At 41.2% G+C, this 17,504-nt stretch overlaps 1 protein-coding gene across 8 annotated transcripts in view; it reads left to right on the top strand.

Moving 5' to 3' along the window:
* PIEZO2 (piezo type mechanosensitive ion channel component 2) overlaps nucleotides 1-6,393 on the top strand; it is a 283,367-nt gene extending 276,974 nt beyond the window's left edge. For all 8 annotated transcript variants that reach the window (XM_088173061.1, XM_088173074.1, XM_088173073.1 and 5 more), the window contains 3 exons: nucleotides 1,881-1,960; nucleotides 3,262-3,430; nucleotides 4,048-6,393. In XM_088173061.1, coding sequence (XP_088029187.1) covers nucleotides 1,881-1,960; nucleotides 3,262-3,430; nucleotides 4,048-4,300 — 502 coding nt within the window. In that variant the 3' untranslated portion in view covers nucleotides 4,301-6,393. The remainder of the gene's footprint in view (nucleotides 1-1,880; nucleotides 1,961-3,261; nucleotides 3,431-4,047) is intronic.
* Nucleotides 6,394-17,504: the final 11,111 nt, after the last annotated feature.

The following is a 17,504-nucleotide window of genomic DNA, read 5'->3' on the forward strand; positions in this document are numbered from 1 at the left end:
AATGTTTCATTTGTCTGTCCATCTATCCCCCTCTAATAACAGATGCCAACAGCACTGAAGCCAAGTAATAGTAATATTAAAGGTGAAAACTTTTGTCCTATTATAAATGTAGGTTGAGAGGACCATGAACACTGGATCATCAACAACAAGCGTGGTGAAGCTATTAGTAACTTTTCTTTGATTTATTGGATAAGCACGAGTTCAGTATACTCACAGTTAACTCACCTTTGAGTTACATCAGTTCCACTTGATCTGAGGATGTTGTACAGAACATTTTTTTTGTTCTAAATGACCATCCAGGCTGTTACTCTTGAATAGTACTAGACTGGCAAGGAAGTGTTAAATCACTGCGGTCAAAGGGTAACATCTGCAGTCGTTTCTGACATCAGATCTTTTCCTGTGATGGAAAATCCCAAGGCATGCTCTTCATATGAATATTAAACATTATTCTACGGATATGGCCTTATAGCATTAACAGCAGTGGTGACTCCTTTTAGATCTGAAAAGAGTCTGGCTCTTCCTCTTCCACCTTCTCACTGGGGATTACTTTACAGCAGTAGTTTTTAAGTACTGCTAAGCCAACACATCATCCCTGAAGGCCACTTGATTTGATTTGTGGCCACAAGAGTTGAAAAGTTTAAGCTGAGACCAATTGGGATTGTGAAAACTCTGAGAGCTTCTTACTTGTTAGTAGGTAGATATTAGATTTGCCTTTTCTGTGCACAGCTGTTTTTCTGCACCCACACACACTCATACATCCAAACAGACTGCTATTGCACATGTGATCATTGCACTTAAAAATACTTGATGCCTCTTTTCTGCTGGGTGAAGATACACCAATATTTCCTGAGGTGATAAAGGGCCACAAAGGGTAGATTTTCCTCATTTGTGGGAAGAAGTAATTAATTCATAATTCTGTTTTTGCAGGAGGCAAGCAGTAACATAAACGATATAGCTGCATTTGCCTGTCTTGCAGTAATTTTGTAGATTTAAGATTTTTTTTTTTTACTTGGTCATAAAGGAAAAATGGTTATGATAGCTATTAGCCATTCAGATACTTCAGCAGGGAGCTTTCTGCCACCACCTCTGAGGGGCCAATTTAGCTGCTGAGCTCTTACCTTTTCTTGGACCTGCTGGAGTGATCAGAAGGGATTTTCAATTGACCACCCTTGTTCTTCCTCAGCCTGGTGTATGCAATGTAGCCAAGTGTCACAGGACTTCTCTGAGAGCTCCTCTTCCCTGGAATTTTTCAATCATTTAGCAAAATGTTTGGACAGTGTCTCTGCTTTTAATGAAATGTGTCTCCCTCTAGATACTGGTAATTTATTCTCACTCAAGATAATTTGATTTTGAGTCCAGTGGAAGAACTTCTACAAATATCTTTCTTTCTAAATTTGAAATCCTCCTAAAAACTGTGAGAATATTTCCCAATGAAAAATTCTGGCAAAAATTCTCACCCTTTTCAGTTGTTACTATTGAAACACCTTGCATTTCTGATGTAATAGCTGTGCTCACATATTTTTCTAGTTTGTTTACTACTGGAGATGTGCAGCTGCTATTATATACTTTACAGCTGACTACAAAAGCAGCTTTTAAAAAAAGGGAAACAAAATATAAAGTCTACATTCCTTGCAAACACACATGCCCCAGGTATATGGAATTCATGGTGTGTGAATGGTGACATCATGGATGGAACTCTGCTGAAGTTCTGAAAAAAAAAATGAAAAATCCAGCTGGTTTTCAGATGTGACATCTGAACACTATAAAGTCATAACTTAAGATAAGAATTACTGGGAACGGTGTATAGCACTGTTAGGTATTTCTAAATTATTTTAGAGGTATAAAAATATGAAATATTTGATTTCTCATTTTTTTCCCAGAACATTAGAGGAAATGTACCCATACTACATCAAGGCTCCTAGTGATTCTCTGGCAAAACCCATAAAGCAGCTATTGAGAGGTATGTCTCCAGACCATGGAAAAGAGAGTATGGTTTAAAGAAGTGCAAGGCAGCACTCACAGTTGTACATTCACAGCTGTTACAGGGTATCTCAGTCTGAAATGCACTTAAAATGGTTTTTACTTGGTGTCTGCAAGCTTGAGGAGAGATAAGGTAATACAGTATAAGGCAGAAAATGCATCTCCATGTGTTTTAGCTTTGGACTTAACAGTAAGGACTCTAAGGATGAAATCTGTCTGTTTTCCTTCAAGTCTGTTTTAGGAACTGTTTTCCTTTGTTTTATGTGTAAGTGATAACAAGTTTCACTTCTCCACATTTCCATGCTACCTTACTGGGAACAGTCAGTGTTGCACGTCTGCAAATGCAGCTCCTCAGCTTAAATAATAACACTGCATTATTTTTTATAAGCTATTCCTTCCTTTTTGGCTACAAAGAATCCACCTTAAATAACTCGTTGAATTTCAGAGTGCTATTACTTCAATCAGAATCCATAGAGGTACCCATAGACATACAGAATATGTGCACCCATGTACATACATGTGTGAAAAACCTGCTGGGTTGGAATAGTAGGAACAAGTCTTCATCTAAGAGCAATTTTCTCAACAGGGGCTACATTTGGTGCTGGAATGTAATAGATGTAGTGCTATGTAGTAAGTTCTTGTCAAGGTTCATCAAGAATAAAAATTCTTGAGGCTGAACCCAGCTCTGTGAGTAGCAATAAGTTATGAGTGCTTCACTGTCATTGGTCAGGTCTCTAATTTGAATTTCTTCTGAAGGACTTTAATGTATACCCTGCTAATGTACACTCAAGAGGACCAGAGTTCATCTCCTGTCTGTGTGATCAGTATGCATAAAACAGGATAGCATTCTTTTTTTGATACAAGAGAATAATATCTTTTATATAAGACATAAATGGTTTATGGTAATAGTTTCACTTTGAGATATAGAAGCTGACTGCTTCCCTTCCAAGTTAAATATGTTTCTCTAGGCCTGAAATGTAGATATGATAAGTGCTATTGATATTTTGGCCTGAAAATACCGTTATTTGACAGCTGTACAGAAAAGCGTGTAGGTGATATGAAATATTTTAAATAGATTCAGATAAGATTTGCAGAAGAAAAAACACAGAAGTCTGGATTTTATACTTTTGTATAGAGAAATAATGTAAAATGGAGTTAGAAGAATTTTGCTTCTGCATTGCTCAGTCATTTTATAATGCAGATGTTTGAAGTATCTGTCTCAAAATGTTTGATTTTTCCAATTCTTGTTGTATATATATTAACACTTCGTTTTTTCAATAGACTGCAAGTGGGAAAATATTACAGTTTCCCTTGTCAAAAATACATCTGAAGAGTGGTGGGTTTTGAATCAGCTTGGAAAAAGACAAAAAACAACTCATGAAAGTCTTGAACTCTTCATATTCAGTGATAAAGTCAGTCCACCGAGCCTTGGATTCTTGGCTGGTTATGGGTAAGAAGAAATCTTTACATAAAATCAAATAAAGTACATAAGATAGATAGAGGTGACTTTATTTGCTGATTTGGGGGGTTATTGCTTTTTCGTTGTTGCAGTGTTTGAACATTACAACATTTTGAAAAAGGCTTTTGTGAGATTTTAATATTATCTATAGAAGGATTAATATTTGCAAGGTTAGTGTTACCCCTGATAACTGCTCTACAGTGGGAATAAAAACAGAAGCACCCTTCACACCAATTCACTACTGAAGAGAAATAATTCAAAATATCTTAGTTTAGCTGCAAGTCAAGTTCTGCCCAAACTCTGCCTGGTTTTGGTGACCTTCTCAATCTTGTAGCCAGGACCCTGAGCATGAAAGAGTTATAAAATACATCTCCACAGGCAGAGGAAGGCAGGAGACTAAGCATTCCCAGGAGATACAGCCTTCTGGTAGGATTTTGGAAGAGTCTCCATAGGAAGATTGTCAGGGGGACAGGTAAATGTTAGTTTGCCACCAGTTACATAGACCTTAATAAGAAATTAAGCTGACAGTTGGCAGGTAGGTGAGCTTCCTCACACTTGGCTGCCCTTTTACAAGGCATGATTTGAACTCTTCCTTTCTTTCTTTTCAGCATTATGGGACTCTATGCCTCAGTTGTCCTGGTGATAGGGAAGTTCGTCCGTGAATTTTTCAGTGGGATCTCTCACTCCATCATGTTTGAGGAGCTACCCAATGTGGACCGAATCCTGAAGCTGTGTACTGACATTTTCCTAGTGCGAGAGACTGGAGAACTGGAACTAGAGGAAGACCTTTATGCCAAGCTAATATTCCTGTATCGCTCACCAGAGACTATGATCAAGTGGACTAGGGAAAAAACTAATTGATCTCTTTGGCATCACACTGCAAATCAAGTTGGTTAAATCTGAATTTTAAAGGAAAAAGAAAAAAAGCACAATATTCTCTTAAGAGCTAAGTCTTTTATAGTTGGGTAGCAATGATTTTTCACTGAAGGAATCCTGGAAGCTACGGCCTTAGGAATCCATGCTGCCTTTCAAATTAAGGATCAACAGTGAAGAAGGTTGAATGATTTATTGTTTTTAATGTGCCACTCCTCTACAATCTGGGGACTGCTTTGTAATTTAATCAGCAAAAAGTTTGCATCTTTGTCTGGCTAATTTAATTTTCCAGACGACCATTACAACTTAAAGATAAACTAAAGGATTGAACCCACAGATGACTCCAGTGTACCTTCTTAATCCTTCCTGGAGCCACACAGTTTGGATTGTGCAATATGCTGTTGTACATCACTGACTTTCAAGCTACAGTAATGGGACACTGATGAGCCTTCAGGACACCCAGCACCCAGGGCCACACTGGGAACTGAAGACATTCTAGCCATACCCATTTGTAGAAAAGCAGAGGTTTTTGATGTACAAGAGACACTGTGGACAAGCCTCTGTCAGCAAAAAGAAAACAAGTAACAATCTCTTGAAATGCCTTATTTTATTTGTACAGTCACAGGAGACATTTCCACCAAACATCAATGACTTTTCTCAGGAAAAAGAAAAAGCAACTGAAACTTGACACTTCGTCAAGATTAACTAATGGCTAGAATAATTATGGTGAATTATGGGGTGTTCTGCTGGGCCATTCTCTTCAGCATTACTGCTTTCTGTTGGATGAGAAAAGAAAGTGAAATCGATGACCTAATGAGCTACTTCATTTCTTATAACCCTTTAAAGACTGAGTAGTGTGTGCTTCTCTCTGCTCCCCATGACATGCTTTTTCCCATTTCGATGATTTAAGGCAACTGTTGTTTTGCTGTTAGCTGATATTCTTCTTCCAGTGTTTCAGGTATACGAAAATGTTTACATATTCCAAGTCACATTTTTACATCTGAGACGGGTTTTTTTTTTTTAAGTTCCCAAATATAGACATACATATGAGCTTGAGAAATGCCCTTTTTTTAAAATTGCTATTATTAGTGAAACAAATGCTCATTAGAGAACATTGCAGCATGAAAATTTACAATTGCAATGTAGGTTTCTTTCCATGTTAAAAAAAAAAAACTGAGAAAAAAGATCATTGAGTGGGTAGGGTATGTTAAAAGGACATACTTGTAGTTTTGATTCAGTAATTACTTAAAATAAAGCACATGTTGCAAAGTCATTTTAGAAGTATTTTTTCCTCTGCCTTTTTACATGAAATGGGAAAAGTTTGACGTTCTTCTTAATCTGTGACAAATAAATCTCTTTCTTGTAGTTAGCTGCTATTTATTATATGAATGATTAGTTAATCACCAGAAAGAAACTAACATAATTTGCTGGCACATTTTACTGCAGAACTTCATAAAACAGCACAACTAAATGAAGTTGAAACATACTCTGCTGAGTGCTTCCATGACAAATGCTGTCACATCCATTCTATACTGTGAAAACTAACACTTTGAGCACATTGATGTGCACAAAATAAAAATTGCTTCGTGATATTGTAACAATAAAATAATTTGGTGACTGGAACTCACTGGAAGACAACCTGATTTCCTCTGAAGTAAAAAGGTGGCTGCTCATACAGCCAGGCAGCATTCCCCCTTGGAAAGTTTTGCTCCATTTCTTTCATAGGTCCTGTGAATGAAAATTGAAATATAAAGGGCAGCCCTGACATAGCACCCAGGGATGCTAAAATATCTTTTATATTTAGATGGAGCCTCACCTGGGTGTTCAGTGATTTTAAGGAGACCAACACTGGAAGGAGAAGTGTGTTTCTAAAGGTACCAGCCAGCAGAACCATGCTGGCTACAGCTGGTCCCAGCTCCCTTCCTGGTTCCTTCTCTTCAACAGGCACTTCCTTTTTGTTGGGAAAAATCTGAATGAGCTGTACAGTTATTTGGGCTTTGCAAAAATGTGCTGCTCTTTCTTTCATGGATTGATCAAACTTTGAAAATAAAAGGATTCTTCTGTTGGGTTTTTTTAATTTATTTATTGTTGAAACAGCCTATAGTCAAATCACTGATCTGGACTGGGTAGCTACCTGCAACAGGTGAAGAGTGTACCAGAGTATCCTTTGAGCCCAGCTGTCCAGATAAAGTTGAACTGGCAGCCAGTTCCCAGAGGCATTCTAGGGGGTCAGTACTGGGACCAGTACCATCTAACATTGTTATTAACATCCTGGAGGACACAACAGGATGCAACAGCGGGGGCAGGACTGCCTTGAAAGGCAGATCTCAGGATAATGGAGAAATTATCTGCCAGGTACTTCATGAAGTCAGACAAATGCAGCCAAGTCCTGCTTCAGAGGCAGACTAACCCTTACAGCAATTCAGACTAGGTAGATGGGTTGGGAACAGCTTTAGAATAAAAAGAGACAAGACCGGGGTGGGAATTGCAGTTTGACCTTGAGGCAAAGGAAACCAACAGCATACTGGGCTGTACTTACAGGATCACAGCTGAAAGTCAAGGAAATTTAGTAGGCCCCTCTATTCAGCACTTGTGAAGTGCTTCTCCCCATCTGGAGAACTGCATGGACCTTTGGGGCTCCAGTGCAAGAAAGATATTGACATACTGGACTGAGCAGGCAGCTGAGAGCATAACATGTGAGGAGAGGCTGCAGGAGCAGGGCTTGTTCAGCCTTAAAACAGAGAAGTCCCATGGAAAAGCTCATTGGTGTCTACAGCTGCCTGACGGTGAGATACAGAAAAGGTGGAGTCAATCTCTGCAGAATTGCACGGTAGATCTGATTAAATAAAAGAAAATTATTTTTACCATGAAGGCAGTCAAACACTGGAGCAAGTGTTCAGAGAAGCTGTGAGATCCTCAGCCTTGGAGGTTTCCAAAACTTGGCTGGTTAAGCCCTGAACAACACGTTGTAAGTGTTCATGCTTTGGATTGTTGGTTTGACCTGACACCTCCTGATGTCCTTTGCAATCTGAATTACATCACGATTTTAAGATCCTGTCAGGGATATAAAGTAACCTGCTGGTGTGCTTTCCCAGTCTATGGATGCATTAGCTCTCTTGTTCTGCCCATCAATAGTCCAGACATAACTCCTTAAAGCAGGAGGAGAAGCAGATTTCAGCTGCAGTTTGTTTTCCTTGGCTCTATTTAGAAACCTGCATGTGCTTACGCAGGCAGTGGCGTGAGTTTGTAAGTCAGAGCAAGGACAAGTGCTCTGGCAGCACACCCAGCTGTACCACCAGGCATCCCAGAATTGTCACTTGCCTGTGTGACAAGGCAAAAGGTTCAGCTTGCACTGTTTGTGTAATTAAAGCTTTCACAGTTTTCCCTGATTTGGTAAACTGGCTAATCCCTGGGTAATTAATACAAATAGATAGATAAATAAATAAATAAAACTGCAGCTGCTCTGCCTGGCACTGTGTGATATTTGAGCAGGGTTTCTACTCTGGGTGCATATGGGCTATTTTAGTTCAGGTTTTGTTGCTTCCTTCTTGAGGAAGGAAACCAGAGGAAATCTAATGCTTTATTAAAAGCTTGGGGAAAACAAGAGAAAAGCAACCTGTGAGCATGCAATAGGAGAGGCAAATTCCCTGTTTAGAGGCCAGGGGAGCAGGACATACAAGTGCAGTGCCACCCTGACCCACTGTACTGGAGGGCTACAGGTTTTTTTAGGTTACATAAAGAGTTAAGGTGGACACTTAAGACAGCTGAAAAAGAGCCAGAGAAGAAATAAGTGTTCACAGTCATTCTGTGAGACTCCTATGACTGAAGGAGCTCCTTCAATCCTGTGCTTCAAGTTGGTAAAGTTCATGATATGAGAAATCATTCACACCATAGCTTCAAGATTTGTCTGAGGAATGTGCTGCACAAGTAACAAGCCATGCAAGGGAGCACCAAACATCTCTTCTTGCCTCTCCTGGCCTGACAGGCACTTCCCAAGGCCAGTTCTACTGACTGTCATTTAGAGCTGTTATTAAAGCAGAAATCTAATGAAAACCATCTTTTGCTGTGAAGAAAACTAGTTGGAGAATGACTGATGACCAAGGAAACTGCAGACTTTCCTCTCAAGAGTAACTGGAGGAGTATTCATATATGGAGGAAACTATCTTTGTCCCTCCTCAATATGCAGTAATTACCGATATGCTTAACAAAATGCACAAAATGAAAACTAACCCTGGCGACTAACCCTGTCCCATCCCAGGCTCTGGACTCACCAGATCATAAGCCCAAACCAGGATTGGTTATCTAGAGGGACACACATCACACACAGAGCTCAGATGTACTGTGGCCATCTCTTCCTGCCTCTCCTCACCAGCAAGATCACACACAATCATTTCCTTGGTGTGGGAAGCCACAAATGAACGTATGAGGATCCATCCCCTCCTAGTATAAAGCTCTCAGTGCTGTGGTTCCAACCCAAACCTCCTTCAAAGGCTTTCAGGAGGTCGTATCATTCTTCAGAGGGAATCTGGTCTTAGTGTGAGGAATCTGACACCTCCACGGGGCCTGAGGCAGCCCAGCTGTGCTGAGTGTGCTGCATGGCTGGACACCAGCTAATGTCTGCTCTGCAAATTTAGCATCTTGCCTTGCACGTTCAAGTACATCAAACACACCCATGCATGGACAGTGTGCATCTGTGCATGCGTGTGTGTCTCTCTCTGTTTTTCAAGAGCATAATTTTGCTGTATTAGCTCTCATTAATATTTCAAGCTGCTGCCTTCTGCAGCTCGTGCTGGGGCGGAAGAGAGAGCTGCCAGCAGACACAGACGTGACCATCAGACTCCTGTAGCAAACATTCAGGGAAAGCACATTTTTAATGTTATGGCAGCAAGAGTGAGGTAATGCAGTTAAAATATTTATGAACCCTTTCAGCTGACATCTCCAAATACCTTGTAGAGTCTAAACTTTGGAGGTCAAGGCAGTGTATTAACTAGATATTCATCCAGCTATAAAAAATTTTCCCTGTTTTAAACAATGCTGGGGACAGGAGGGAGGGAGAGAGGGGTGGATCAGAGAGAGAAAAGAGAAGACCAGTTGTAAAGTTCAGCACATATCAAAAGGAAACACATGGAAAGCATGGGAAAAATTTGAAATTTACCTTTCTCCTTTTCACAGAAAACCTTCTAAAGTTATCTTTTAAAGGTTCAAAACACTCTTCCTCAAAAACAGTCACAAAATAACTATGAACTCCAAATACTCCAAGCTTGATGCAACACCATGTTACCTGACCTGCAAAAAGGCAAGTGGGATCTGCAAAAGATCCCAATTTTTTATATTCATATTCCAAAGCTTACTACCAGTTGAACAGAAATGTGGTGCTGATGGCTTGAGAGATGAGCAACTGCTTGTGGTCTTGTTATTCAAAGGAGAAGGGGAAAAGAACGAAAACAGATAAAAGAACAAATAGTTAGATGAGAAAAAAACTCGAAGAAATGCTTCTATCTACCAATTGCTCTGATGTGCAAATAAGCAAAGTATATCACTTCAGATTGTTTCAATGGGGCCCCTAGAGGTCAAAAATCATATTTTTTGCATGGTTGGACTCTGCTTGCTTTCTTCCTCATGCCTACTGTGACCAACATGGTTCTTACTGCTGGACTCCATCCCTTGTCATCAGGTCTCATGTGTGTCACATCACAGATCCCCTTCCCCGTCCCCTGAAAATCTGCACAAGTTCACAGCTGCCAGCTCTCTGACATAGAGATCCCAATGCCAGCCAGCCCTGCCTCCTCCCCAGGGTTCAAGCACAAGTCCAGCCTCCAGCTCTCCCTTGCACAGGCAGGCTCCCACTCCTGCACTAGCACAAGACACTGGGAGACACCAAAGGTTGGCCTTTGAAATGGCACAGTTGTACTCCCACCCTAATAAAAGACACAATGAAATAACTACGGAAATCTAGCAGAGCTTAAAGTACATCAGTGCAAAATAAAATGACTGAAGGTTATTTGCGAGCAAGGAGACAAAATGCATTTTCAGAAGGCTTTTTGAATCATCTTATCCATCAGCTATTTATCTATCTGAGCTGTTTCTTTTACAGTACTCAGCTCATCTAGTACTTAGCTCATGATGTATGGATTCAAAACATATCCTTAGTACTTTGTTAATTAAGTAATATTTCTTCTTCTTCTTCTTTTGCTTAGACAAGACTCCACAGCCATTCCACCAGGTCTATGGGATTCATGTAGCTACTTCAACTGCTTTCAGCTAAAAAAAAATAATTTTTAAAAAATTAGTGGTGGTCTTGCTCAGGGTCCAAAGGAAAGTAAGGGCACTGGTCTCCACCAGGGTTTCTGACAGACTCCGAGTCTGCTGTGCTGGAGCAAAAGGTTCATGCATTTCTCTTTATGTGCTCCAGCCATCCCTTTCCTTTTCAGCTGACCAAGCAGACATTCAGATGGCCCCAGATCTCCTTCCAAATACATCCAGGGAGGTGCTCCCTATGCTGAGCACTTCCCAATGTCTCCTGGGCAGAGGCTGAAGTGCAACCAAAGTGGTCAGCCCCAAACAGAGAGTGCCATCTTCCACTGAACTCTGTAGGAAGCACCTCTGAACCAAATGTCCTGGCTGCATCCAGAGGAAACCAATTGCAACACCTGCAGTCTAAGTCTTTTCCTGTGGCCAGGCTTGTTGATATCCGTGCACTGAGCTCAAGCTCCTTGACATGAAGTAAAGAGCAGGGCATGCAGAGCAGTGAAAAGGGCATCTTCCCAGCCAGCAGCCTCTGAGAGATATATTGGAACATTTCCCTGCAGCTCAGCACAGCTCACTAAGGTTTCCTTCACTTCCAGCTACAAGAACATGAACTACAGGAATAAGGATGAAAGGATTTGGGGAAGCATGCTGTCTACACAACCTACTGAAAAGGGGCAAACCTATCCTAGGGCTCAGTGACTCAGGAAAGAGCTTTTCTGCCTTTCAGGTCAGGAGCTGAATAAGTGCAGTGAAACAGACAGAGGAATTAACTTCTCTAAAAGGGATCTGTAGAGGATGTACCTATTTTGAAGTTTTTCCTTATTAGTCATGCACTGGCTCCCACCAGAACTATTCAACATGTAAATAGTTGTAAGCCTTCTTTACTACAACTCTTCATCTTGCAGTATTAGAATGGGTCACACAGGCAAGAGAAGACAATAATTCTTCTTGCATTTGGGGCTGCAGTTCAAAATAATATCTGGAAGATAAAAGAAAAAAAACACACATGCACATATATATTCTGATTTGTTGAAGAGAAGCTTTAGTTATTTGGCAGCAGCACAGAACAATGATTTAATACTTAGTTTCATGCTTCCTATATGGTTGAGGGCAAAGAAGAACATGCATGAAAAAGATCATGCATACCCTGAACTGGGGTATCTCTTTCCACTGACAATGCAAGGGCCTGAAGTATTTTACAAGGGAGCTAAAGGATAGACCTAAAGCTGTGCATGTCATATATTCACCCAAATACAGTTCTCAGCCTTACTAGTTTCAAACATCTGGTGCAGTTTTCCATTATATTCTCATTGTCCAACCTAAAGGTAAACACACAGCAATGTGTGATTTCGCTCATCTCAAATCACACTGGCACAATTTCTGGAATACTATGGCAACAGGTAATATGGAAAAATGATGCAAGGGTAACCAGACATGAGGGATTGTTAAAGAAAAACCACCAGTTTTAACTCGGAGAAATAAAATCAAATGCAATCAGTGGTATTTACAGAAATGTGTTTTCTGTTTCACCTGGCAACACCTACTTCCAAAACTATTCCTCCTTCACTATTACAAATTCATCTGGATGGTCCACAAAAGCAGAGAGGTTAGCCAGCTCTCAGTGCACTGCATCTTGCTGCTGACTAGGAACTGAACCTTTTTTTTCCCCCCTCATCAGTTTTCCCAGCCTGTACGTATGAAACCTATCAGGATGGATCAAAATAGATCAAGGACTGTTGTTGCTAATCAACAGCACAATTTGGCTGCACTTCACCAAAATTCAGACACTGTGACTCAGCCTAAGCCAACACTCTATTTATGACTTTGAGAAACCTGCTTCCCATGGTTGAGTTTAATGTAAAGATGAAACACAACCCTTTTTTTGCCTGTATAACCCTTAACTCACCTAAGCCCCACAGAAACAAGGCAACAGTAAAGAGGAAATTAAAGGGGGGAGAGTTTTAGAGAAGGTGAATTTGGGATGGCTATTAGAGGTGACAAATGCAGCTGCATCTACTCATAGCTGACAAGGGCTCTACACTGCACCTGTTCCTTTTTAACCCTACACATGCCGTGGAGGGAAGGATGGTGTTTAACCTTGCTGTGGCAGCAGCATCACTGCCACAAAGGCTCCAAGACTGATGGAAGTCACACCTCTGTCCAAGTGCATCTGACATTCACAAAGGCAGACACTACCAGATTCAGTCCTTTATCCCATTTAAAAAGCCATCCATACATGCTTATGTTGTTGATATAACTATTAAAACATTTGCTTGCAGGTGTTTATAGCCTCGTACAATTTATAAGTATAATGGAATAGTCAGATTGAGAAATTAGATTCACAGAAGTCAAAAAGTCCGAAGTATGGATTCCCAAAGCAACTCTAACTTATATCCTATTTTCATATAAAACCAAAGAGAATTTGTTTGGATGTCAAGAGCAGTACAACTCAATTTTTCATCTTCTTTGTTTTTAAGTAGACTTTCAGCCAGTGGAACTCTGAACCATGGTGCAAGCATCTGATTATTTCCGTTTCTGGAAAGTGTGCCTTTACCTTCACCCTCTCTCACAAACAGTTACCAGTCAGCAAACAAGAGGAGCAAAGTTCCCAGTATCCCAAGATCTCTCCACAAGACCACCTCCTGCAGCTGCAGAGAAACAGTTAAAAAGAGGATCAAAAACCACTGAGCCATTGTAGTCAGTGAGTAAACCATTTCTGCTGGTGTACTATTATACAGCTGGGCCTCCATCATGCACACTTCCTGGAAAACATCCACACCAGGGGAAAAAAAAAGACCTCTCTACAGAAAGGATGGCTATGAGACATGACTGTACTGCATTTATTAAGAATGTTTTATAAAACATAAAATCTCACTCCTTCCAGCAGTGATCACTAGCACAAGTTCCCAGACTTTAACTATCAAGAGTAAGTGTCATTCAATTCCAAGCCATAGGAAATGTTTAAGCTGATCAATCCAAAAATCTAAAACAGGGGTCACCACACTTTCCCTATGGCACCCTTCCTCCCACAAGCTTCTCCTTCCACTCCTGGCATTCCCCAGACTCCTCACTGGGATATAGCCTGTGGGGCAAACCTACATTTATTGCTGTTTCCTAACCCCAGATCTGGTCTCTGGAAGCAATATAAAACATTAAACAATGTTAGGAAACAAGTAAGAATAGGGAGAGAAACTTGGGGCGATTGAAGGGAGTTCCCATCTTCAGCTGCCTAATAAGTGGCTTTAGAGAGGATGGTACCAGGCTCTTCTCCAAGGTGCACTGCCAAGAGGCAGCATTCACAAGTCCCAACATAGATTCCCATAAGTTATGAGAAATATTTTTTTTAACTACAAGGGATAAAGAAACTTGGAGGATCTCTGTCCTTAGAGACGTTTAAGTCCAGCACCTTGCTGTGAAACTCTTCTACTTAAATTCCCTCTCCTTGCCCACATCAGACTGTTTTTAAAGATGTCTGCGACACACGTGATCACCATCTCCTGGGGAAAGGTTACTTTTTCAGTCTTTGTTCCTGTGGAGAGTGCTGGTTGCATTTAGGATGTAGCTATTACTTCTTCAATCTGTCCATGTGGTTATTACAGCTGATAAAATGTCCGAGGGTGGTTTTGAAAAGGAGTTCCAGTTCTGTCAAAACGTTGGGGTGAAACTCCATTACTGACTAAATACTTCAGGACTCAGCAACCAAAGCAGACCCTGCAGCCCACCCCAAAAGTTTTACAGGCTCTGCTCTTTCTGAGAGTCTTCTCATGCCTCTCCCTTCCTTTCCCCGCCCTTGGTGAATATTGGCTTGGAAGGTAGGAGGTGAAAAAGAGAGAGGGGGGAAAAGTTATTTTTGGTTGTCAACTTTTTATGGCATGCCTGTCCCACAAAGCTCTTGGGAGCTGTGCGTCTCACCCCGGGTCAGAACAAAACCGGGTCTGAAATGGCAGAGAAATCTCTCGGTGAGACACAAGCTGTCCAGCTGCCAGCCAGTAGCAGTGATGTCCCAAAGCACTGACCTGCTCAGGGCTTTGAGCCAGCAAAATGCAGGCACGGAGAGCCTCAGGATATAGTGCTTATAAAGCCGCTGGATGCTTCTCTGAGGCACAATTCCCTCACGGGGAGCTTTCCTTGACTTGAAAGGGCTGAGCTCAGAGTCCTTGCCCCGTGCAGGGCAGTCTAGACACTGTGGTGGGCGGTGGGGAGGGGGCTGGAGGGGGAGCTGCTGCCTCCTGCTCTCTGCCAGGAGGCTCCTCTGCCCCTCCCTCCCCTCTGTAAGAAATGGAAACATAGAAACTTCCACAGATACTGAAGGGTTTGATTTGCAGCCTTGGAAGAAGCTTGGGTTGATATAAAAGTACACAGACATTAAGCAGAGAAATTATAAACTTATGTTTCTGTAGTTGTAAGTAAGAAGATGGCTTAAATAAGGAAGAAACTGTATTGGGTAAGATGGTGAAGTGTTTTATAGTGTAGTAATGTAATTGTACAGAGTAAGCTGAGAGTTTAGATGTTATAATAGAAGTATATGTGTGTAGTAGTAACCCACTGGATAAAAGTATATGCAGTGCAGCAGAATTAAGTAAAGGTGATAGGTTAGAAAAACAAAATAAACTTTGTGGCAGCTTTCCATTGGATTAGAATGTTATGTATTGATTTGTAAAGAAGAAACTTGTGACTACTTTGAGCTTTGGCCAACTTCTTGCTCCTCTAAAATCTCACAGCCTTTGAGGCTGATGTTTATCTGAGTAATAAATTGTTTTCAGCCCAGCTGTGGTCCCATTCCTTCATTAAGGCGTCAATAATACCCCTCCTCAGCACTGCCACCACAGCTAAAGCTGTGACCCTCCTGCACCTGCCATGGCCCTTTTCTGAGCGTTTAGACACAGCATCACTGCAAGAAACTTGGGAGCCTCCTCAGAACTGGCACGGAGAGGGTGAATCAAGTTTAATTAACCAGGTCACATGGTTGCATAGCACATCAAGAATTGCCTCTTCACATCTTCAGGATCAGTGGTGCCTGTCAAAAGCAAGATCAAGACTCCTAAAAAACTCTTTTTAGGCTGCTAAGGCACTGATTCTCAACACATTGTTTAAAAACTTGAAGGCTGCTTACTTAAACTATCTAATGCAGGTGGAAGACTCTGAACAGAAATGGATTTTAGGGAGCAGGTCCATGATGTAATTTCTCCTTTTTTTTAGTTAGTTTTTCACTCTTTTTTTCAAACAGAGCCACTCAAGTTAACTGAATTAGCACATATGCCTCTCCAGACACCATTCAGCACCTAATCAAGTGGTAAGATTATAAATACCATGTGCAGCAGCAGTGTCTGAACCACAGTTGTTGAAGGTTAGATTGTCTTTACAGCTTTGCACCAGTGGGTCCAAAAAATTGCATCAGGTAAGCAGTGATTTCATCGCATCAGGCAAGTGCCACACAGAAAATAAAGTTTATAGAAAATGTGGAACGTGTGAGTCATGCAAAACAACCTTTCTGCTCTGCTGCTTCAGTAATGTAAGTCAGAAGTTAACTCTGAACTGCTAAATTACAAGTGAAATGAAGAGGTAGCATTTCAAGATAAGTAGATACCTGCCTAGGTAAAGCTGTTCTCTCTAGGTAGAGCTGTTCTGTCTCTTGCTGGGAGGCAGATACACCCTCTCCAAACCAGAGATGAACTTTCCTAATTGAATGAGCAGGAGATGTTAGACGGAGGCAGAGGGAAAGGTGGATATGGATTTTACCTGTGATAGCAGTATGCTCTTGAAATAACCTTGACAGAATAATTAAATGTAATTTAGAGAGGAAAATGTATTATTTATGGATGTATTGCAATTACTAGGGGAAAAGTAGATCTTCAGCATTCTGAAGATAGGCAACTTCCCAAAAGAGGAATGAGCAAGCAGCAGGAAAAGTAGACCTTGCTGGATGATGTGTATTTTCAAGTGGATCCCAGAGATCACCCAGCTGAGTTCAAAACAACTCCCTAGATTTTTAGGACCTTAAGAAAAAGGCTGCAACTGAGAAGAGATGCCCAGATCTCCTTTTTGGGCAAGCATTTTTCCAGGGCTAGTAGGGGCAGTTGGTTGCCTATTCTCCTGGCTTACCTAACTTTCAGGCTTACTTTCAGAGCCAACAAGTCTGTACAGCAGAGTCTCTGTGCTCACCACTAGCAAATTGTTTATTTGCAGCTGTCATGCTCTGAGTAAGATAAAAAAGATCAGAAAGGCTCATGTGAAGGTGAAATAGCAGAGCTGGTCCTAGCTAAAGCCAACTGAACAGGTTAGCCCAATGCCTGCTCGAAGCAACTGGCATCATCTTGTAGGGAAAACATGGAAAGTGATCCAAGAACCAGTCAGACCTTTCTATAAACATGATCCAAGCAACAGACAGACCTTTCTATAAAACACACCAATCAATGAGAGCATGAGACAGATGCACACACAGAAGGAAAGGCAAAGAAAGGGTGGAGGACTGGAATCAGCTAAGATCAGAAGGCAATGTCACAAACCAGTACTTTTGAAAGGCAAAAAATGAATGCAGACTTGAGAAGATTATATAGAGATTTAGTTTTTGAAGTCCTGTCGTAGAATCATAAAACTGGTTAGTTTGGGAAAAGGCCTTTGCTATCATCAAGTCCAGCCATTAACCCAGGACTGCCAAATCCACCACTAAACCGTGTCCCCAAGGGCCATATCCACACATTGTTTTGAACACTTCCAGGGATGATGACTCCACCGTATCCTTGGGCATCCTATTCCAATGCTGGACAGCCCTTTAGGTAATGTTTCCTAATACCCAGTCTAAGCTTCCACTGGTACAACTTGAGACTGTTTTCTCTTGTCCTATCACTTGTTACCTGGGAAAAGAGACTGACCCCCCACCTCACCACAACCTTCTTTCAGACAGTTGAATATACAAGCACCTCTGAAGAAGTTACACTGTACA

This window comes from Sturnus vulgaris, chromosome 1 (assembly GCF_052056855.1).
Source record: "Sturnus vulgaris isolate bStuVul1 chromosome 1, bStuVul1.hap1, whole genome shotgun sequence".
Classification (NCBI taxonomy): Eukaryota; Metazoa; Chordata; class Aves; order Passeriformes; family Sturnidae; genus Sturnus; species Sturnus vulgaris.